Source organism: Macrotis lagotis, chromosome 5 (assembly GCF_037893015.1).
Source record: "Macrotis lagotis isolate mMagLag1 chromosome 5, bilby.v1.9.chrom.fasta, whole genome shotgun sequence".
In the NCBI taxonomy this organism is placed as follows: Eukaryota; Metazoa; Chordata; class Mammalia; order Peramelemorphia; family Peramelidae; genus Macrotis; species Macrotis lagotis.
Genome location: NC_133662.1, coordinates 135,031,506 through 135,052,887, shown reverse-complemented (window position 1 = coordinate 135,052,887; position 21,382 = coordinate 135,031,506). Strand labels below are relative to the sequence as shown.

The following is a 21,382-nucleotide window of genomic DNA, read 5'->3' as shown; positions in this document are numbered from 1 at the left end:
AGCAAAAAGAACTTCAGCCTCCCAGAGGTAGCCCCAGGGCACTGGGAGCCGCAGTGGGGGAATCTCCTGAGCTACACCCCGGGGAGCACCGAGCACAAAGTGGGGAAAAAGCGGGGGACCTCTGCCAGAGGGAGTACGGGGAGCCCAGCCCTCAGGGCACCCAGCAAGCAAAGTAGTCTTTCGCCAGCCCAGATCCAGGAAGAGAAGCAGGAGGAGCAGGTAAGCAGGAGCCTCCAGGGCATGAGCCCATTGAACCTAGGGAGGGGATTGAAGAGAGACTGCAGAGCTCTGTCCTCTGCCCCTGGACTCTGGGGCTCTGACCACATTCAGATCCTGATAGAAGTCTAGGCCTGACTCCCATAGAAAAACAGCCCCCCCCCACCTCAGCCCTGTGGCAGAGGTGGGGAGCATATGGTCATTCACAGACCAGGAGGGTGGACAGAGCCACACACACTGAGATCCCTGTGGGAGTATCCCAAAAGCTCAGGAAGCACCCCAAAACCAGGCTCAGGCTGGGAAAATGAGCAAGCAGAGAAAAAAAGAGGAAGACCATTGAGAAATATTTTGCAAATGAGCTCAAGAAGGACCAAAATACTCAGTCTGAAGATGTGGAAGCACAAGCTCCTGCATCTAAAGACTCCAAGAATTGGGCTCAGGCTATGATAGAGCTCAAAAAAGACTTTGAAAATCAAATGAGGGAGTTGGAAGAAAAACTGGGAAAAGAAAGGAGAGAGATGCAGGAAAAACACGAAAATGAAGTCAGCAGCTTAGTCAAGGAAATCCAAAAAAAATGCTGAAGAAAATAGCATGCTAAAAACCAGCTTAGGTCAAATGGATAAAACAATTCAAAAAGTTATGGAGGAGAAGAATGCTTTAGAAAACAGAATTGGCCAGATGGAAAAAGAGATAAGAAAACTCTATGAGGAGAACAAATCCTTCAGACAAAGAATAGCATTCAGGGAGATTGATGAATTTACCAGAAATCAGGAATCAATACTTCAAAACAAAAAAAATGAAAAATTAGAAGAAAATATGAAATATATCATTGAAAAAACAACTGATATGGAAAACAGACAGGAAAGATAATTTAAAAATTATTGGAATACTGGAAAGTCATGATCAGGAAAAGAGCCTTGACATCATTTTCAAAGAATTACTACAGGAAAATTGCCCTCATATTCTAGAAGCAGAGAGCAAAATAGAAATGGAGAGAATCCACCCATCCCCCTGAGAAAGAGATCCCAAAAAACAAACCCCTAGGAATATTATAGCCAAGTTCCAGAACTCCCAAGTCAAAGAGAAAATATTACAAGAAGCCAGAAGGACACAGTTCAAATATTGTGGAGCTGCAGTCAGGATCACACAGTACTTAGCAGCAATTACATTGGAAACTCGTAGGGCTTGGAATATAATATACCGGAAGGCAAAAAAGCTTAGAATGCAGCCAAGAATGAACTACCCAGCAAGGCTGAATGTCCTCTTCCAAGGAAAAAGATGGACTTTCAATGAAACAGGGGAATTTCAAATGTTCCTTTTGGAATGGCCAGAACTGAACAGAAGGTTTGATCTTCAGATACAGGACTCAGGTGAAGCATAGAGAGTGGAGGAGAAGGGGAAAATACAAGGGACTTGATGATGGACTGCATGTATTCCTGCATAGAAAAATGACACTGATAATACTTATATGAACCTTCTCAGTTAATAGAGCAGGTAGAGGGAGCTTTTATAGTTGAAGCACAGGAGAAAGCTGAATTCGAAGATAAAATATGGTGTAAAAATGGAGTCAATAGAAAAAATGGGAAATGTAATGGGAGAAAGAAAAAGGAGAGGGGGAATAGGCCAAGATATTTCATATAATACAATTTTTCTTTATTACAATGAGCTATTGCAATAATATGGAAGGTGAGGGAGAATGAGAGAATATTTGCTCTCATCAGAGGTGGCTAGGAGAGGAAACAGCATATATACTCAATGGGGTATAGGCATCTGGAGTAAGGGGGAGGGCAGGGGGAAGGGGTGGGGATGTGAATGAAGGAGGAGAGAATGGACCATAGGGGGAGAGTAGTCAGATATAACACATTTTCTTTTTTACTTCTTGCAAGGGGCTGGGATTGGAAGGCCTGTCCAGGACCATAGGGCCAGGTGGATGCTGGGCCTAAGGGGTGGTATGGGGGCTCAGGGCCTCTTGGCCCCAGGACCAGGGATCTGTCTGCTGTGCCACTCAGCTACCCTCCAGCAGAGTCAGAGTGAAAGGAGAGAGAAAATATAGTACATGGTAGTAGAGAAATACGAAAGAAGGGAGTTGCGATCAGCAACGGCAACAGTGAAAAAATATGGAAGTAACTTTTGTGATGGACTTATCATAAAGTATGGGATCCACCCACGACAGAGTTGTAGGTGTTGGAACAAAGACTCAAGCACATTTTTTATTATTATTATTTGGGAGGGTGCAGGGCAAATGGGGCTGGGTGGCCTGCCTGGAGATGCATAGCAGGGTGATCGTTGCTTGTCTGAGGCCGGATTTAGACCCGGGTGCTCCTGGCTCAAGGGCCAATGCTCTGTCCGCCACCCAGCCACCCCTACAATTATTACTATTTTATTTTATTTGGGGTCTTTTTCTCTTTTTTGGTTTTTGCAGGGCAGTGGGGTTCGGGTGGCTTGCATGTCACATGGCTGGGTGATTGTTGGGTCTACGGGGCTAGATGTGGGCTCAGGTGCTCATGGCTCCAGGGCTGGTGCTTCATCCATTGCGCCACCTGGCCATACCTACAATTATTACTATTATTTTTTTAATTTTAATTTTTTTCTCTCCCCCTTTACTTTATCGCTCAAGCGAGTCTATATCTATGGGGGGGTATTTCATTTACTCTTAAACAAGAATATTTTATTAATGTAAAAAAATTATTTATACAAAATGAGAATAAATATTAAAAAAAAGTTAAAAAGAAAAAGAAAATAAGCATAAAGCTCTGAGCCAAGTTGACTTAGAAACTTAGAGAAGATTGCCCCAGTTCTTTGATGTGAGGTATGGTAAAGGATCAGGATGTTCAGAAAGTAATGAAAGGTAAACAGTCTTAGGAATGTTGGTGGAAGGTGCCTTGGAAAATGGATTATACCCCCCCAGAAAGTTGAGGACAGAGGCCCCAGGTTGAATATAATGTTCCTGTTGTCCTTAGATTTGTCATCAGTACAACCCTGGGTACTTCATGTGAGAAATAACTAATGCAGTAGGAAAAAGTACAAGGATTATGATTGAAGGGAGCCATGGGGAACTTCACATGAAGCCTCTGTAGCACTGGAGAACCTTGCTTCATACTATTTGCTTACCTCTTAGCCCAAAGATTCATAGTTTTAAATAAGAAAGTGAAGATTCTTGGCTATGTCAGGGGCTTTGAGTTAGAATTCTTAAAATTCCCTAACATGAATAACACAGATAGTTCTCTAGGTTTGTTTCTGCTATCCTGAAAAAAGTGTGCCTTCTTCCTAGTATAAAGAAAAAAATACTGGATTTGAAGCCTATCTGGCTTCAAATTATCTACTTGGATTTAAATTTCAGTTCTGTTATTTCCTACCTGAATGACCTTTATCAAATCTATTAATTAGTCTGAGGTTCAGTTTTATAATGTCAAATGAGTGGTTTGGATATGTTAAATAATTTCTAAGATCCTTTTAGATTTTTAGTATAATTTTTAACTAATTCATATCTAATCCATTAGTCTAAATTTATGTTGATATCATGCCTTGGTTCTAGACTATTTTCATTAACTATTTTCCCCAACATTTTGGGATTCACATATGTGGCAGATAGGGAAATGAGCTATTTTATCTTTTATGATCATCTCCAGCCCTAATCTGGTGATCTCCACCAGTCAAGTAGCTGATCAGATTTTTTTCCATAATTATTCTTATGGTGAGATCTTTAGTATACATTTTATAGTATTACCTTTAATAATGATTTTTGAGCTTATTGTGGAATAATGTTGGGCAGATTTTATCTAAGTCTAATTTCTTTCTAATTAAATGCCAATTTTTCCAGCATTCTTGTCAAATAATGAACTCTTCCCTCCTAGACATCTATGTTCTTAGATTCATCCAACATTGGGTTTATGCATTTAGAAGTTTCTGATTATTCTTTTTTTTTTAAAGTTTTTGTAAGGCAAACGGGGTTAAGTGGCTTGCCCAAGGCCACACAGCTAAGTAATTAAGTGTCTGAGACCATATTTGAACCCAGGTACTCCTGACTCCAGGGCCGGTGCTTTATCTACTATGCCACCTGGCCGCTCCCTGATTATTCTTTAGCTGGTCCCACTAACCTACTTTTCTACTTTTTAACCATTACCAAATTTTTTGATGAATACTGCTTTATTACATGATTTTAGGTCTTTGAGTTCTATTCTTTCCTTATTTCTACTTTTTTTTTTTCATCAGTTCCATTGAGTCAAAATTTTTTGTACCTCCAAATTAATTTTTTCTCTGGCTCTATAAAGTAGAAGTTCTTTAGAAATTTGATTGATAAATTAAATTTCTAAATTAATTTATTTAGCATTGTCATTTAATCATATTGTGACTCATTATGAACATTGAATATCCCTCCAATTATTTATCTTCTTGTCTATAAAGAGTTTTCAGTAGTTGTTTTTCATATGATTCTTGTGTGCCTTGGGTCAATACACAAATATTTTATTCATTTTTGATGCTATTTTGAATGGAATTTTTCTTTTTATGTTAGCCATTTTTGTTAATACTGTATAGAAATTCTTATTTTATGAATTTATCTGATACTTCACTAAAGCAATTAATCCTTTTTTAAATTAGTTTCTTGGGGGTGGCTAGGTGGGACAGTGGATAGAGCACAGGCCCTGGAGTCAAGTTCTGAGTTCAAGTCCAGCCTCAGACACTTAATAATTACCTAGCTGTTTGGCTTTGGGCAAGCCACTTAACCCCATTTGCCTTGCAAAAAACTTAAAAAAAGATTAGTTTCTTGATTGAGTTCTGAATTTTTCCAAATAAACTATTATGTGATCTTCAAATGGGGTATTTTGGTAATATTTATACTTTTAACTGCTTGTTTTATTGGTGTCATTAACAATTTTTAGTATTATGTCAAATAATAATGGAGGAAAGCTAAATACTTGCTTTATTTACATATCTTCCTTTTTTGGAATGTTTCTGGTGCTTCTCCATGAGAAGTAATACATTTGGAAGATTTGAGGTATGTATTTTTAATACTATTAAAGAAGGATAATTTTATGACTGTGGATTTTAGACTTTTTGATGTGTAAAAGCCATCTTTTATGTTAATCTTTAAATTTTTTTGCCTGATTTTATTGTTTATATAATTAGCTGTGCTTCTTTCTTAATGTTGAACCATCTTGCCTTACTGGGTAAACACAAATTATTCATAATAAATTTTTAAAAATCTGTCTCTTAGTCTACTTTCAATCCATAAATCAGAATATTCTGAAAATTGCCAAAATTTGAAGAAAAACCAAAGTACATCCTTGCTTCAGGAAGATTCATTATTTGAATTTACTTGAATAATCATTATCCACGTAAATCAACTGAGAGTCTACTGTGATAGATCTGTACATGTCCCTTTGACATTTCTTCTAATTAAGGAGATGATTAAAGACCAAACAGTTGTTCATTAAAATTCAATGAGGAATAAAAGATCAAATTAAACCAGAGAAATAAATTTTGGGGAAAGAAATATAGTCTTAATGAGATTTTGGGCAGCTTCTCTTGCAGTTGGAGATATCATCAACTTCTTCCAAATAGCCAATAAGGTACCACCTGTCAAAGAACAAGAAAACTATTAGTTTATTAAATAAATAGAAATTTTCTTATTAAGATTGACAGTAGGGGCAGCTAGGTGGTGCAGTGGATATAGCACCTGCCCAGGAGTCAGGAGTACCTAAGTTCAAATCCGGCCTCAGACACTTAATAATTACCTAGCTGTATGGCCTTGGGCAAGCCACTTAACCCTATTGCCTTGCAAAAAAAAAAAAAAAAAACTTAAAAAAAAAAAAGATTGATAGTATCCAAAACCAGCCAGAGCAGTGAAAGGGAAACACTTGTGAACTTAGAGGACCTAGAGCTAAAATTTCAGTCCTGACACTTTTGTGACCTTAGTTAAGTAATTTCTCTTCTCTGGGTCTTAAGGTTTCATGTAAAATGGAGAATTTGAACAAGATAAATTTAAAGGTCCCTTCAATTCTAAATCTAAGATCAATATGAACTTTGCAAAAGCACAGGGAAAACATACTAAATTAATTCAATATTAGTAGCAAACTAGTCAGCTCTGAAGTTACTTTTAAACAACTTCTTTTAGGTTCCTCAAGCAAACTCTTTCTTCTTTTTCTTACCTTCTGTTATCTGCTGAGAAAGGAAGAAACAAAGAAACAAAGAAGGAAGGAAAGAAAGCAAGAAAGAAAGAAAGAAAGAAAGAAGGGAAGGAGGGAAGCAGGAGGGCAGGAGGGAAGGAAGGAAGGAAGGAAGGAAGGAAGGAAGGAAGGAAGGAAGGAAGGAAGGAAGGAAGGAAGGAAGGAAGGAAGGAAGGAATCTCATATTTTATGTATATTGTCTAACAAAACAAATATCTAAACTTGAAATATCCATCTTTTGCAATGCTTAGAAAAGTTTGTTGAGCAGCTTACATAAATAAATTAAAACTTTACGTTATCATGCTATTAATGCATCACTTCTAGCCAGAACCTTTATTTTAGCAATGTTGGTCCTGGTGAGTTATTAACTAGCCTTGTTGCAGTAGAGGTGAAATGCTGTAAATGACCACAGGGTGGAAGCCAAGAGCCAGAATCAGAACCTAAGGCTCCTGTCAAGGTGTATACCATGCCAGTAGCACCTGTATCTGAGACAAGGCAAGAGCTCAGGGTAAGAGTCAGTTCCTAAAAGCAACATAATGGAGGCTGGAGAATATTGATTACATCATGGTGAAGTCACATGGGGATATTGCAAGGACTTGTAGCCCAACTCCTGCCCCCTGGTTCACACCATGATCCAGTCATACAGGTCTACTTGCTGTTCTTCACATTTTTTGTTCCATTTTTTTTCCTCAAGCCTTTTTACTGAGTGTATCCTGTGTTTGAGATTGCTTTTCCTATGAGAATGCAACTTTCTTTAGGACTCATCTCAACATCACCTTCTGCAGACAGTCTTTCCTGCCTCTTTCCTTCCCATATCTCCCACTCCCAAGTTTCTAGAATTTCCCTCTCTTTACCTTCCACCTAGTTTGCGTGTATTTTGTCTGTACTTATGCAATATACCTGTGGTTTACATTTTTCAAATATAAGATCCTTGAGGAACAGCACCATTTAAATTTTTTGCTTTTTTATCTTTTTTGCATCCTCAATACTTAGCACAATACCTAATATATAATTGACTAGGAAATACTTTAACAATTGATTGTCATGAACTAGAATATGGATTTCATTGATCCACTGAATTCCCAGTATGACCCTGTACCAGACACTTAACTTGTTTGGGTGCCTGTAAAATGATGCCAGCTGATATCTTAAGATCCTTTCCTATTAGTAGCTTTTGATCATATCATATTAAATGATATTGCTAATCTTTTCAAAGAACAAAGGGCACCAAATGCATAATTAATCTTATTTATTCAGTCATGCTCAGTCATTTTGTTAATGCAGCTTATATGTTTTTCATATGTTTAAGGTTCATACCTGAAACACTATTTAATGTAGAAATTATTTTTACTCCAATCAAGAGCACTCTTTCATAATTATTGAGGTCACTGCCAGGAAGGATCCAGTAATCACTAGTGGTGACTGGTCTATGAGGGAATACCATCAAAAATTCTGATCCATTTTTAAAGTCAGCAGGGTAATTTGCTGCCTCCAGGAACTCCACAGTGTTTAGAAAGTCTCTAGTAAAATCTTTTTCTCCTGTTGAGTAAAATTGGCTTCTAAAAAGAAAGACTTGGAATTAGCAAGTTCATAGGAGTTACACAAAACTCTCCCTGTCCCTTCCAAATCTTCCTGGGAAGGTAATTTTCCAGGAAATATTTTCTGTGCAAAGTCTCATATGGTTCATATTCTGTCTCTGATGCATATTACCTGGGTCAATTATGGACCTTAATATCCTTATCTACAATAGCTAAAAGGCACAGTGGTTTGAGTACTTTTTCTGAATTCAAATCTAGCCTTAGATAAGTTACTTGCTGTGTAACCATGGACAACTCATTTGTTGCTGTTTTTCTCAGTTTCCTCATCTGTAAAATGGATTGAAGAAGGTAATAGAAAACTACTCCAGTGTCTATCAATAAAATCTCAAATGGAGCCAAGAAGTAGGGCATAGCTAAAAACAACTGAATGACAACAACAATAATATCCTCATCTATAAAATAAAAATGTTTACTTTTAAAATCTCTAGTTTTGTGATTCTATGAACCTGTGTTTAGAATCTCAAATGCAGAACACAATGACTATAATGATTCTAATTTTAGAGTAGCAGAGGTTGAAATCATAGCTTCTTTCTGAATCACCTCTTCTGATTCACCCACTCCTTAGTATTTTTAATCTTTGCTTTATAACCAAAAAATTCTTTGTGTCCTCATGCTGCAATTTAATCCATGTTCTTTCACTTTCTCTTTTCACTTTATTTTTCCTTCTCTATCCTCTGTTCTTTTCCTTTGACTTTTCCTTCAGCAAGTTGCTTTTTTGTAATAGGACATAATGAAACAGCAGCTAAGTTCTTTATAGGGATAAATGAAGTAAGATGAACAACCCTGGGAATTACTTGGCATAAGTAATATTATCATCATTTTGCTGATGAGGCACTAAGCTCCAGAGTGGTCAGGTGTAGTGACCTGCTGAAGGTTAAATAACTATTAAATGCTAAAGACTTTACTAGAATACAAGTTTTGTGACTCTGAAAACACAAAGGAGGACAATGTCCTCACAAAGCCTCTATCAATGCAGGCCTTGCTTATATCAGCTCTTTAAGTATCCTGCAATGAGAATTATTTTAATATTGCTTCACCACCTAGTATGCTATGTTGAAAAAAATATTATAATTGGTAATTACTAATTATGTTATCACATATTAGAATCATCATGTATAACAAAAAAGATTTTATTACATAGTAAGGGGGAAAATAACCAGAAAATCTTTTCCATTAAGAGACTAAAAGGTACTGTTTGAATTTAAAAAAGAAACCCCCCCCAAAACACCCCAGTTTCCTAAGATTTAATTCTTCAAATAGTGATCATCAATTCAAAGTACAAGATAATAAGGGAAGCTTTGGAATTCATATCCCTGGAAAGGTTATAAAAAATATAACTGTTTGTCTCAGGGAGTTTACTCATTCACTGATAGAGAACCAGAAGTTATATCATACAATTCCAAGTCCTTTTGAGGATTATGGTGCTCCTAATCTATGTTGGGAGATATAGAGAAAAGTTTAAACAGAAAGAAAGCAGATGGAGACAAAGATAAGAAGAGACATAGGCAAGGAACCAGTTTGGAGGGCTGTAGAGGGTTAATTGTTTAATTTTGAGAATGGAATTATACCTCAGAAATCAGCAAATACTAAAAAAATCAGTGTTTGGTTTATTGTTTTTTGATTCTCTATACTTAAAAAAATAGAGGAAGAAATGCTGCTATTTGAGATTAAACTTTAAAGTGTGTCAACAACATTTGGTAAGGAAAAATTAGGACTATTGCTTCTAAGTTCCTGATAGATTTTTAAAAAATTATTAAAATTTATTAAAATTTCTGAGAAAGGAAATTAAACTAGAATGTGGAAGTTACAGGAAAAGCTTCTCAGCTAGGGAGGCTGATGGTAGGAATTGGTAGATAATTTGCCTGAGGAACATTCCCTTTTTTGTGAGGACATTGTTTTCAGAGTCACAAAACTTGTATTCTAGTAAAGTCTTTAGCATTTAATAGTTATTTAACCTTTAGCAGGTCACTTCACCTGACCACTCTGGAGCTTAGTGCCTCATCAGCAAAATGATGATAATATTACTTATGCCAAGTAATTCCGAGGGTTGTTCATCAGAAAACACTTTGTATATAAGTCATTGTATATCTATCTATGGGTAAGGCTAAAATTATCATTCTTTGGGAAGATGGATCTGATTCCTAACAATATGACAAATGCAGCAATATGAAGAGTCATCCTCAGTCCTTAAAATATCAACTTTTTAAAAATCATGTATTAATCATTGATGGGATTTATTTTAAGATTTGTGAAAATCTCTGGAAAACAGTCTATGAGAAAATGGAAAATGGACCCTTACTTCCTGCAATGTTAAAAATCATAAAAAAGAAGAAAATATGGACAATAGAGTACTTGTCAGAGAACAGTGGCTTTCCAACATCTATTCCAGCTTGATGTCCAGACCACATATAATGAATTATTGTTTCAATATCTGTGTTGTAGATGGGATTTCCTTTGTCATTTGATGTTACTTCCCGGGACTGTAAATACTAAAGCAAAAAGAACAATTAATTTTGAATTTAAAGTCAAGATATTTCTGCCTTAAAATAGCTAATCAAGAATCATCTATCTTTTATTTAGATCATTGTTGTAGATTACTCACATTTAGTTTTTAGAAATATATGGTATTATTTTCATTCTAAAACAAAAAGCAATACTTTACACTGGAAGGATAAATTTAGAAGTGGTCTTCACATAGCATAACCTAAACTTAGCTTCTTATTAATTACTTACTTACTATGCCAACTTGTAGAGGCTCAAGTGAGTTCGGGGACAAGAGGCCAGTTATGGTCAAAATAACCTGAGCTCTGGTGATGCTTGAGCTGAAAGCTTCCACATCCTGCTGGGTTAATTTCTGCCCATAACAAAGTTACATCATTGTTTTTATTCTGTATGTTAATATTCTGCTTTTCTTCTATAAGATCTGTTTAATGTTTTCAATAAACCGGCTCTGCCAGTTGTCCTGCTGGTGTTCCCCACCCAGGTGTATACATGTTTCCTTTTCTCTCCTGAGCTGAATGGATCCCCTGCTGGAGCAACACCAGCTTACTTTCCTGACAGGAAAGTAAGTTGGCATAGTAAGTAAGTAAGTAAGTAATTAGTAAGATACTAAGCCCAAATTGAAACTTCTAAGTCTTTTCAAGGACTTGCCAGAGGTGATTTTGAAGACAAAATTTTTGGTTGTCCATAATGACGTTATGGAGGAAGAATTTAGCACAAGAATGTTGGTAATACCTCAAATATCTTTAGGTCACTTGTCAACATCGCTGGGTAGCGTATGTAACATTCAACAAAGGAATAACAGAAATCAGATCTACGATCTTCTTGTGGTAACAACTCAATTTGATATGGCAAAACACCAAAGAATTTCTTTTCCAAGGCAGCAAGGAAAAATGGAATGATCACATAGTAATTAATACCTGGAATATAACAAAAAAAAATATGACAGTGAATCACTTGGACAAATCCCTGTAAAATAAGAAAGATAAATCAAAATAAGGAAAACTGTGTCCACATTGTTGATTCAGGCAAATTAGTTCTTCAATCAATCAAACCCATGTGTTGGCTCTGGAACTGTGGACAGTAGGGAAATTAAGCGAAGTAAAGAATATGTCCAATGTGTCTAGGATGGGTTCCATAATTCAACAACTAGGCAAATAGTGAAGGGTCTAGATACTTAAAAGAATAGTTATTTGTTCAATATCAGGATATATTTTTATTCTTCTTGTTCTTTCAAGCTGTACCTATTTAATTTTGTTATATTTGTTGGATCCCTTTGCTTTATGAATTGGTTTATGTCCTAATTGAAAGGAAAAAAATGGTCTTATTGTTAAGTTATACTGACTAAAGTCTATTGATACCTAAAGTCTATTTTCCCCCACTAGTTTGGTTTTTTTTGTCTTATTTTTTCTTGATTCTAAAAAAAATCTTGTCTATATTATTTACTTGGGTTTGACTTTACTAATTTGTTTTAGCCTGAAGAATAATGGTTCTGGAGTTACAAAATTTGGTTTTAAAAACTTTCTCAAAAGCTTTAAATTTGTAAAGTTGGAGAAGTCACTTAAATATCTTGGACTTGGCTTCCTATTTTAAAAATGAGGTCATTAGACAATATCACCTCAATTATCCCTTCTCATTCAAGATCTATGATCCTATGATATTCTCAGCTCTCATGGATTTCTTTATTCTTGACCTCTGATAAGTTCTTTCTAGTATTTGTGCTCTTCTGTTCATTAACTTCCAGATTTTGATTCACCATCTTGCTTAGTCAGTGTTATCTTTGTATACTCTGATTCTATAATGCATATGTGGACACTGATCACCATTTCCATCTTGTTTCTATTTCCTGATTAGGCAAGATTTGATTTTGCATCTATCCTTCATTCCTTCTCTCTTAGAAGTGTTTCCTGAAGTTCCAAGTCTACATTCTATACATATAACAATACTCTGTGTTTTGTAGCCCTAATAATGACAGAGTGAAACTGAGTCTAATATCAGAAAAACAGAAGTCCAAACATACACAAAATGAGAGACAAGGCAAAAAATTGGTTTAAAATCAGGAAAGAGATGAAAATCTCAACATATATAACTTGCGATTTCAACCTCAGCTGTAAAATGAAGAAGTTGTATTGTATTGAATGACTTTTAAATCATGTTCCAGGTTTTGTTCTTTTGATTCTGAAAGATAACTTCATTTTTTACTAATATTAATGATCTTAATCACTAATTTTGTTCTAAAATTTTGTTATGAAATTTTGTTCTGAAAATGTATCTAGAACTATTGTTGTTAGTATTTGGCCTTCATTCTTGCAGAAGATTATGACCTCAGGGAGCTGATGACATGACAAGCAAGTGAATTAGATTTGAGTGAGGTGTTGCTGTGCTAAGGATCTAGAATTATCACAGTTTGGTATCCATATAGGTAAACTTCATCAAGTAATTGCCCAGGATGCTTGGGATTCAAAGTTAATTATACCTAATTTCTTTTATGTTTATCTTACACAGGGAAATTTGTGGTTACATAATCCATCATTCTTTTTGACAGTTGATTTATCCTTTCGTATAACTGGATGGGTTTATTTACAGGTCACTAATCAATAAATCAACAAATATTTATTAAGTTCTTACTATGTACCAAGCAATATGCTGGGTTAAATAAAGATGAGATCAGCTGAAAACATGCTGGTTGACCATTATCTCTGAAAAGACAGTCAATTAGATTGGTTCAACTAAATCATTACATCCTAAGGTGACTTTGGCCTGCCGAGCAGGTGGAGGTGACAGAGGGGGATTCAGCAGGACTAATTCCCACAGAATTCCTGAACTTTGAGCTGCTAAAACCTTCAGAAAATTGATAAATAACTGGAAGTGACAGAAAAAGCCTTGGCAGGATTGAGTAATTTGTTTAAAGGGCGATATTCAGGAATATTTAAGGATATAGTTTCCCTAAATCATCCTGACTAAACTACATATATATATATATATATATATATATATATATATATATATATATATATATAATGTTTATCAACATATATAACTTGCAATAAGGGGATTCTTGTTTTTCCCACATGAAATCACCAGTTCTTTGACATTAACTGCAAAAAGACTTGAAATTTAATAATAATCCAATGTGTATCACTCTTCACAGGAACGAGACACTACAGGAGCAGAGATTATGTCAGTGTAAAATACTTACCACTCCATCCACTTTTGATTGAGATAAAGTTATTTTTTTCTGTACTGTTATAGAGTAAATAATCTGAAGGATCATTAAATCTTTCTAAAAGGAAAAAAGAGATAGAAATGAACTTTAGGATTTCAAATGCTTAGGATGTTGGCAACAGAAATTGGCTTCTATGTTAGACAACTAATGTGGAATAAAACAGTTTATAATCCAGTTGGTAATGAGATTATCTTTTTTAAAAAAAACTTTTCCTATCATATAATTTTCCAGAAGCAGAGGTCTTAAAATCCCTTAATCTAACCCTTTATTCTTTGTAAGTAAAGAAATTGAGGAGGCTTAGAGTGGCTAGTGGTTTTCTGAAAATCACAAAGCAAATAGTAATGAGATTAGGATTAGAATTCAAGACTCCAGTCTCTCTTCTTTTCAGTGTACCCTCTGCAAAGCACTGAAATTGATATTCCTAGAGTATGGCTGGCTATATCACTCCTCTGTAATAAAATTAAATGATTATGAGGATAAAAAAATACCTCTAGGATTTTTTTAAAAGGCAAACAAAAAGCATTTGTCATTTAATACCTGTAATAGTCCTATTTAAAGATTGAGTTCACATGATTCACCATTATCCATTCATTCTTTCCAAATTCACCCATTTGCTGATTTCTATATATCACATTTCATATCCCAACTCATACCTTTGAATTGGGTGTTCCCCGTGTCTGGTATAGACTCCCTTCTTATTTATACCTCTTACAATTTCTACCTTCTTTTTTTTTTAGGTTTTTTTTTTTTTTGCAAGGCAATGGGGTTAAGTGGCTTGCCCAAGGCCACACAGCTAGGTAATTATTATGTGTCTCAGGCCGGATTTGAACCCAGGTACTCCTGACTCCAAGGCCAGTGCTTTATCCACTGTGCCACCTAGCCACCCCGCTTCTTCTACCTTCTTTAATGTTAGCTCTCTACTGGAAATCTTTCCTGACCACTCAAGTTAGTAATGTTTGTTGCTCCCTCAAGTTATCATATATACATCTATCTTATCTGAAAGGTAGAACATAAGTTTCTTAAGGGTAGGGATTATTTAATTTCTTTTTTTTAGGTTTTTGCAAGGCAAATGGGGTTAAGTGACCTGACCAAGGCCACACAGCTAGGTAATTATTAAGTTTCTGAGGTTGGATTTGAACTCAGGTACTCCTGACTCTAGGGCCAGTGCTCTATTCACTGCACCACCTAGCCACCCTGATTATTTTATTTCTATCTCTGTATCCCAGGAGGTAGAACAGTGGTTTATATATAAATGACACATAATAGAAATAAATAAAATTTTTAAAAATTATAAATTAAAAGGAAATTTAATCAAGTTCTCTTCTCTTTGTATTTCCTACATTGAGTAGCAAATGACTCTTTGAAAAATGATTTTGTGGTAAACCACCTAAAGACAGAAAATCCAAGCCCAAATTCAAACATTTAGAAGAGTTCATATCATCTGAAAATACTCACCAGCCCATTCATTTTTGATATAGCCCAAAGTGACAGGGATAATTTCTAACTTCCTATCTTATCAATATAATAGTGCAATAAAGCACTCCCCCACCAAAAGTTCTTGAATATTAATTTGTTCCCTAAACCTAGTACACTTTGTACTCGACTATGGCTTAGAAAAATTGATTTAAATAGAAAATGAGACCACAACCAAATTTTATGAGCCTTGATTTTGTTTTGCCAGACAATTCCTGATTAGTTCATGACCACCTGTGCAGAGGAATATACCACTGACCACAAGCTTGGCCATTCTTGAATAATCTAACTACCAAGTTAGTCCTACTAAGAAGATTATGAGGTCTAGTGGAAGTTGGATGTTGTAGGTAATTGCAGAGCTTTACAAAACTTTGGATGTCTCTGATAAGAACACTCTATAGAATATTCCTTATTCAGTAACAGAGCCCACTAGACACCAGAGTGGCTAGTGTACCTTCCTCTTGGTATGGGAGCTCTCTAAATTGGTTAGGAGCTGTCTAAATTAATAATCTTTTTTTTTACAACTTTTATTTTTTAGGTTTTTGCAAAGCAAATGGGGTTAAGTGGCTTGCCCAAGGCCACACAGCTAGGTCATTATTAAGTGTCTGAGACCAGATTTGAACCCAGGTACTCCTGACTCCAGGGCTGATGCTTTATCCACTGTGCCACCTAGCCTCCCCCTAAATTAATAATCTTACCTAAATTAAATCTAAATTGATAATCCTACCTAAGCAGAACCACCGTCATTATAAGAATGAGGATCTACTTAGGTAGGATTATCAAATGAGATAACTCAAGGCAGAGTTGAACCATGATTCCCCCCACACTCATTCTTTTCAGTCTACATGGATTTATCTGAAATCCAATAGCTTTTCAGGAGTTCCCTGCTAAAGGGAAACTGTAAAGTAAATGAACCTTGGAAATGAGAAAAGAAATTTAAAGACTTTTGAGAAAATAATGGAAGAGGAAGGAAATAAAATCCTTGAGGAGAGATTAAAATAAAACAAACAAGACAACTCTAGAGCCTAAAGAAACACTTATGGTCCAACTGAGGTATCACAGATTGACCTTGTTTCCCTGTTTTAAATTACAGACACAAAAGCAAGTATTTTACATCATACTGATTATCCAGATTCTATGATCCTTTCAATTTGAACCTTCCTGTCTCATATTGTTCTCATTGTACATGGAAAACTAGGATGGGAAATTTCACCTAGGATACAGTCATCACTAGAACTGCCAAAAGAAAAGAACAATTTTTCTCAGAGGCTTTGAACCTCTCAAGAAGTATGTTGGAATTATGGAGAGAAAGCTATTCTCAAAACTGAGAAAAGCTTCATTCAATTTCTGACACTTTGGTATTGTGATCCTAAATGAATCAGACAATGTTTTAGAATGCTAAGGTTTATGTTGCAAAGAAGATGCTAGCCTGTATTGATAGAGAAATTTCCTCATTTGTGAATTGTCGGTACCTATGAAATTAGACATCAAATCTCTAACCCTTTCTCTTGAAATTGTCACTGGGTTTGTTGATTATTCAAGTGTTCTTGCCCTTTCTCTCTACTACCACTATACACATACACATATACATACAAACACTTATAATACATATATTCACATACATATATTGTATACAGAGATAATACATATGTTTGTTCTTCATTATTACTTTTGTAGTTATTTTTAAATTGCCATATTATATTTATTTTTCCTTAAAACAAAATACTCATGTAATCAAACTCCTTGTACAATGAATACTAGTAGATAAAAATGGTCATTCTTCCAGAATAACCCTAGAGCATTCATACCATAGCATTCAAAGGGCATTTGCTGGAATTAAACTCTCATGACTACTAAAGCTAATGAAAAAGAGTGAGAACTTTTTGAAATAGTTAAAATGTTCATACCTGTTTGATAGAGTTTTCCATAAAATAGAGTGAGTGCCCAGAATGCATTCCCAGTATTATTTGCTCCAAATTTAATGAAGTATTTTGCTGAAGAATTTAGTATCAATTTATACATGCTTAGTCTATCTCTATAGTCCCAAGGATCCATGATAATTTTATTATTCTTGACTGGCAGATCTTCTACTCTTTCAGGCACCTGGTCCCAAAGATAGGGGTAGTCAAAATTCTCCTCTGTGGCTGACCTGGAAGGAAAGAAACACAGAAATACTGAAAGCAAAATGATCAGAGAAGACCACATACTTTGATTGCCCATTTTGTTTTTCTTCTCTTTTTTGCACAGGAGCAGAGTACTTTAAGGGGAACTAAAATGAAACAATTTTATAGTCCTTTGTGACAATTGATGCATGATAAACCTGAGAACAGGGTGTCTGATCTAAGAAGTTACACAAATACAACTATAAAAGAAGAATATTTACCTTACCAAATTGCTGGAAGCTTAAAAGGAAAAGGAACAAAAAGAAACTTTTATTCAGTAGAGTCAAGTACAACAAACAACTAGGCATGAAAACAAAACATTGTTTATGGAAAGTCTCTTGGTTTAGGGAATCTTGAATTTTGGTTTACAATATGGAATTTGATATCAAAGGGTTTAATATGCTCTGTACTTTATATCATCATCATATTTCATTTGTATTTGAGGGTAGAAAAATTATACAAAGAATTTTAGTACTTTTAATTTTAAAAATTCATTTTAAATTTTAAAATATTCATGAGATCTTATTTAACATTTTTTCCATGGACTTCTTTGGCAATCTGATGAAACCTATGAACCCCTTCTCAAAGTAAAATTTTAAAACAATATAAATTTCAATTGGTAGAAAATTATAAAAACATTTTAAAAAGCAAGCTTATGGGGCTACTGATTAAGAAGCCTACTGAATTATAATTTATACTTAAACTTACATGGAGAAATTAAGTCATAGAGATGACCCAAGAAATAAAAAAAATCCCTGTAGTCCAAGTAATAAAAGACAACCCTTCCTAGTTTGCAATGCTAAAATGTATTATCTTCAGCTTTTCAGATGAGAACAATTACAAATGGTTAAATCCTTTCTGTACAAGGGTGGGATAGGGCTGATTTATAGGTGTAACAGATAAAAAAAACCCACTCTATCAGAGATGAAATTCATAATGTTACAGCCTGAGTGGAATAGGAACACAAGGGTAGTCAGGAGATAGCCATGGTCCATGTTTTAAGCATGAGTAGAGGCAAATTTGTGTGGGTTTTGGAGAGAAATCTAAAAACATTCAGGTCAAGAGTAGTTATGGTAGAAGAGTAGGAATGTATAGAATAAAGTATTTGAGAAGCCAGTTTACTCATCTTCAAGTGCAACAGTTAGACAAGATGATGTCATAGGCTCTTTCAGATTCTAAGACTGTTTTCCTCTGAGTGAAATAAACTAAAGTTGGGTTCGTAAACTAAAAAAAAAAAAAAAAAACCAATAATAGCACCAAGGAAAGTTCTAAAAGGTGGAACAGATTTCTGCTGTCACTTGAGGTCCTTTATTTTCTTAAGTCAACCCTACTTTTTCCCAACTTTTTCCTTTTCCCTTCTTTTTTCTATTCATTTCCTGAGTTCAAAAGTTCAGGTATCAGAATATCAAGAGAGATGAGTCCGTAATGTTGCTTTCAGAAAGAAAAGGATAGTCCATATTTTTTTCTTGATGCAGCATTTGATTTGGAGAATAGAGACATTCAAACATTCAGATAGGATAGGGTCAAAAAAAATGTCATCAACCTTGTTCCTCCAGGCATATTTACCTCCATGGGCAAATGTAGTGTGGTACTATAGGTCTTGGGAAGATTATTGAACTGTGAACTGAGGTCAGTGACTTAATATACCACTGCTCTATTCAATCTTTCTGATAATAAATTGCAGAGAAAGAGCCAAGTTGCATTGGTAGGTATTTCTTCACCTAAGAGTTCTTATACCATTGAAATCATGACTTTATTCCTTATTCCTACCTTGGAAAAGGGAGAAAAAAAGAAAATGTAATTCTTGAAAATTAAAGAAGTAATAGGGGGCAGTTGGGTGGCACAATGGATAGAGCACTGGCACTGGAGTCATTGTCTTGCTGTGTCACTCTTAATCCCATTGTCTTAAATTAAAAAAAAAAAAGAAGTAATAGCCTTTTAAGTTTATCTTGGTGTTAAAAAGATTTAAGTCTGTCTCAATATTTGTTATTATTCTGGTAAACGCAACTGTCCCTAGGGAAAATTGTGAAATCATAGTCACAAGATACATACCTTAAATATCATTTAGCCTAATTCCCCCATTTTGAAAATGAGGATTCTAAAGATCAGTAAAGTGTCTTTGCCAATATCAGCAGAGCTATGGCTCTGACTCAAGGTTCTTGAAAAGGGTCTCTGTTTGGAGTCAAAGATGGGCCACTTTATGACTTTCCAGATGAATATCTTTAGGCAAATCACTTTAACTAAGCTTCAATTTCTTCATTTAGAAAATAACATGAGTATTCATTATCTCATAGATTTACCATAAGGAATGCATTTTATGACTCCCTATTTTTAAAAATGTTAATATCAGCCAGTCAGTTAACAATCACTGTTGAGTTCTAGGCCCTGGCTGTGCTAAGTTCTAAGGATATAAGGAAAGACCAAAAACAAAAACAAAAAACAGATCCTATTCTCAATCTAATGAGGGCAGGGAGTGGAGACAGGAGGCAAATAGCTATCTATAATATAGATATTATATATACAGATATACACAATAAATTGGAGATAATCAATGGAAGTAAAGCATTTGAATTAAAAATAATCAGGAAAGGCTTCTTATAGAAAGTGGGATTTTATTCAGAATTTGAAGAAAACCATGGAAACTAAGAGATAGTGGTAATGAAGGAAAGAATTCCAGGCATAAGAGACAGACAACCACTGAAAATGCTTTGATTTTTTTTTTTTTTTGGTGAAGTGCTCCTCCAACATGAATAGTAATAAGACCAGTAGCACTAGAGAAAGTCTAAGACTAGAGAGGTAGTGCTGAACCCAAAGAGAAAGAGAGAGACCAAAATTTGATAAGTTTGGAGATCTAATTTTCTGGGGACTGTCTGGGGATGAAGAGTACCCAAATCAGACAGTCCCTAAGTGTTCAGGGGATAGGGTTTTTGTAGTGTTTTGAGGGGGGGTACTGAGAGCAAGCAGGATACAGAAGCAAAGACAGCAGTTAGATATATTGTCTTGTCATACTACTACAAACATATGTCAACATATGGTTCAGTATAGATGGGGGGCTAGACAGAGTGGGAAAGGGTCAGGGTCTTTGTTTCCTGAGATGGAGGGAGTCACATAATCACGGGCTTCCTACAGGTGTGAAGGAGTGAAAATTTACTATTTTATGGTTCTAGCCACATCTGGGGAAGGGGAGGCAGTCCTGAGAGGAAGCAGGAATTTTACAGATACAGCAAGATAATTAGGCTAACAAGGGTGCTTTGTGAATCTTAGACAAATTTATAGTATATCTGTGACCCCCAGAGTCAAGCGTTTGGATCCTATCATATTATTTTCAGACCCAAAAGCATTTAGCCAAAGTTATATTTCTGAGGAATTTCTCAGGGCCCAGAAAGGTGTCAAGGACCCCTTCTATTACAAGGGATTACACAAATATTGATATTGTACTTCATTCCCCACTTTTTTTTTTCAAAATCACTCAAACCCTTGAGTTATCATCTTCATAACTTGGATAAACATGAACTGCAAGCATCTTTACAAAGGATCCAGGTATCATCATTACATCTCAATCCACCTATCTCTTTAAGTTGTATAGTCCAGCTAATCAGAGATAAGACTCTCCTTAGATAGGATATAAACATACCACCCAATAGTCTCCCTCCTTTTCTTTCAATGGAGAACATCTGCACCTGCACCCTGCCTCTCCTCCTCCTTTCCATAAGGAGAAGGGCATAAGTAGGAGTGTCACACTTACAGAATCAAGGGGAGGTTACAAAAACAGATCCCCAGCTACACAATGAATACATAGGTGAGAAATGGTAGAGATAAACTGGTCCAGTGTCTCTCCTCTCTTCTCTTCTCTCTTAGAGACATCAGATGTCCTTTTCTATCTTCTGAATCTGTTTCAAAAAGCCCTCTCCAGCTCAGGTGACTAGTTGAGACTTTGTCTTCTGGTAAAGAATCTGCTTAACATTTTATTCAGATCAAAACACGTTTTCTTCACAGGACAATGAGATTTTGGAGCTTATTACAATTTACATTTTGCCTTAT

General features: G+C 35.4%; 2 protein-coding genes across 2 annotated transcripts in view; both read right to left on the bottom strand.

Moving 5' to 3' along the window:
- The window catches only part of RSPO3 (R-spondin 3), a 642,258-nt gene that overhangs the window by 19,322 nt on the left and 601,554 nt on the right, over positions 1–21,382 (bottom strand). The window lies entirely within an intron of this gene.
- LOC141487876 (protein LEG1 homolog) lies at positions 5,678–17,399 on the bottom strand. Its single transcript, XM_074187463.1, has 6 exons — positions 17,087–17,399; positions 13,680–13,763; positions 11,216–11,400; positions 10,334–10,470; positions 7,701–7,942; positions 5,678–5,793 (listed from the first exon to the last, which is right to left on the bottom strand). Exons 1-6 carry the CDS (start codon positions 17,397–17,399, stop codon positions 5,678–5,680), a joined length of 1,077 nt encoding a protein of 358 aa, XP_074043564.1.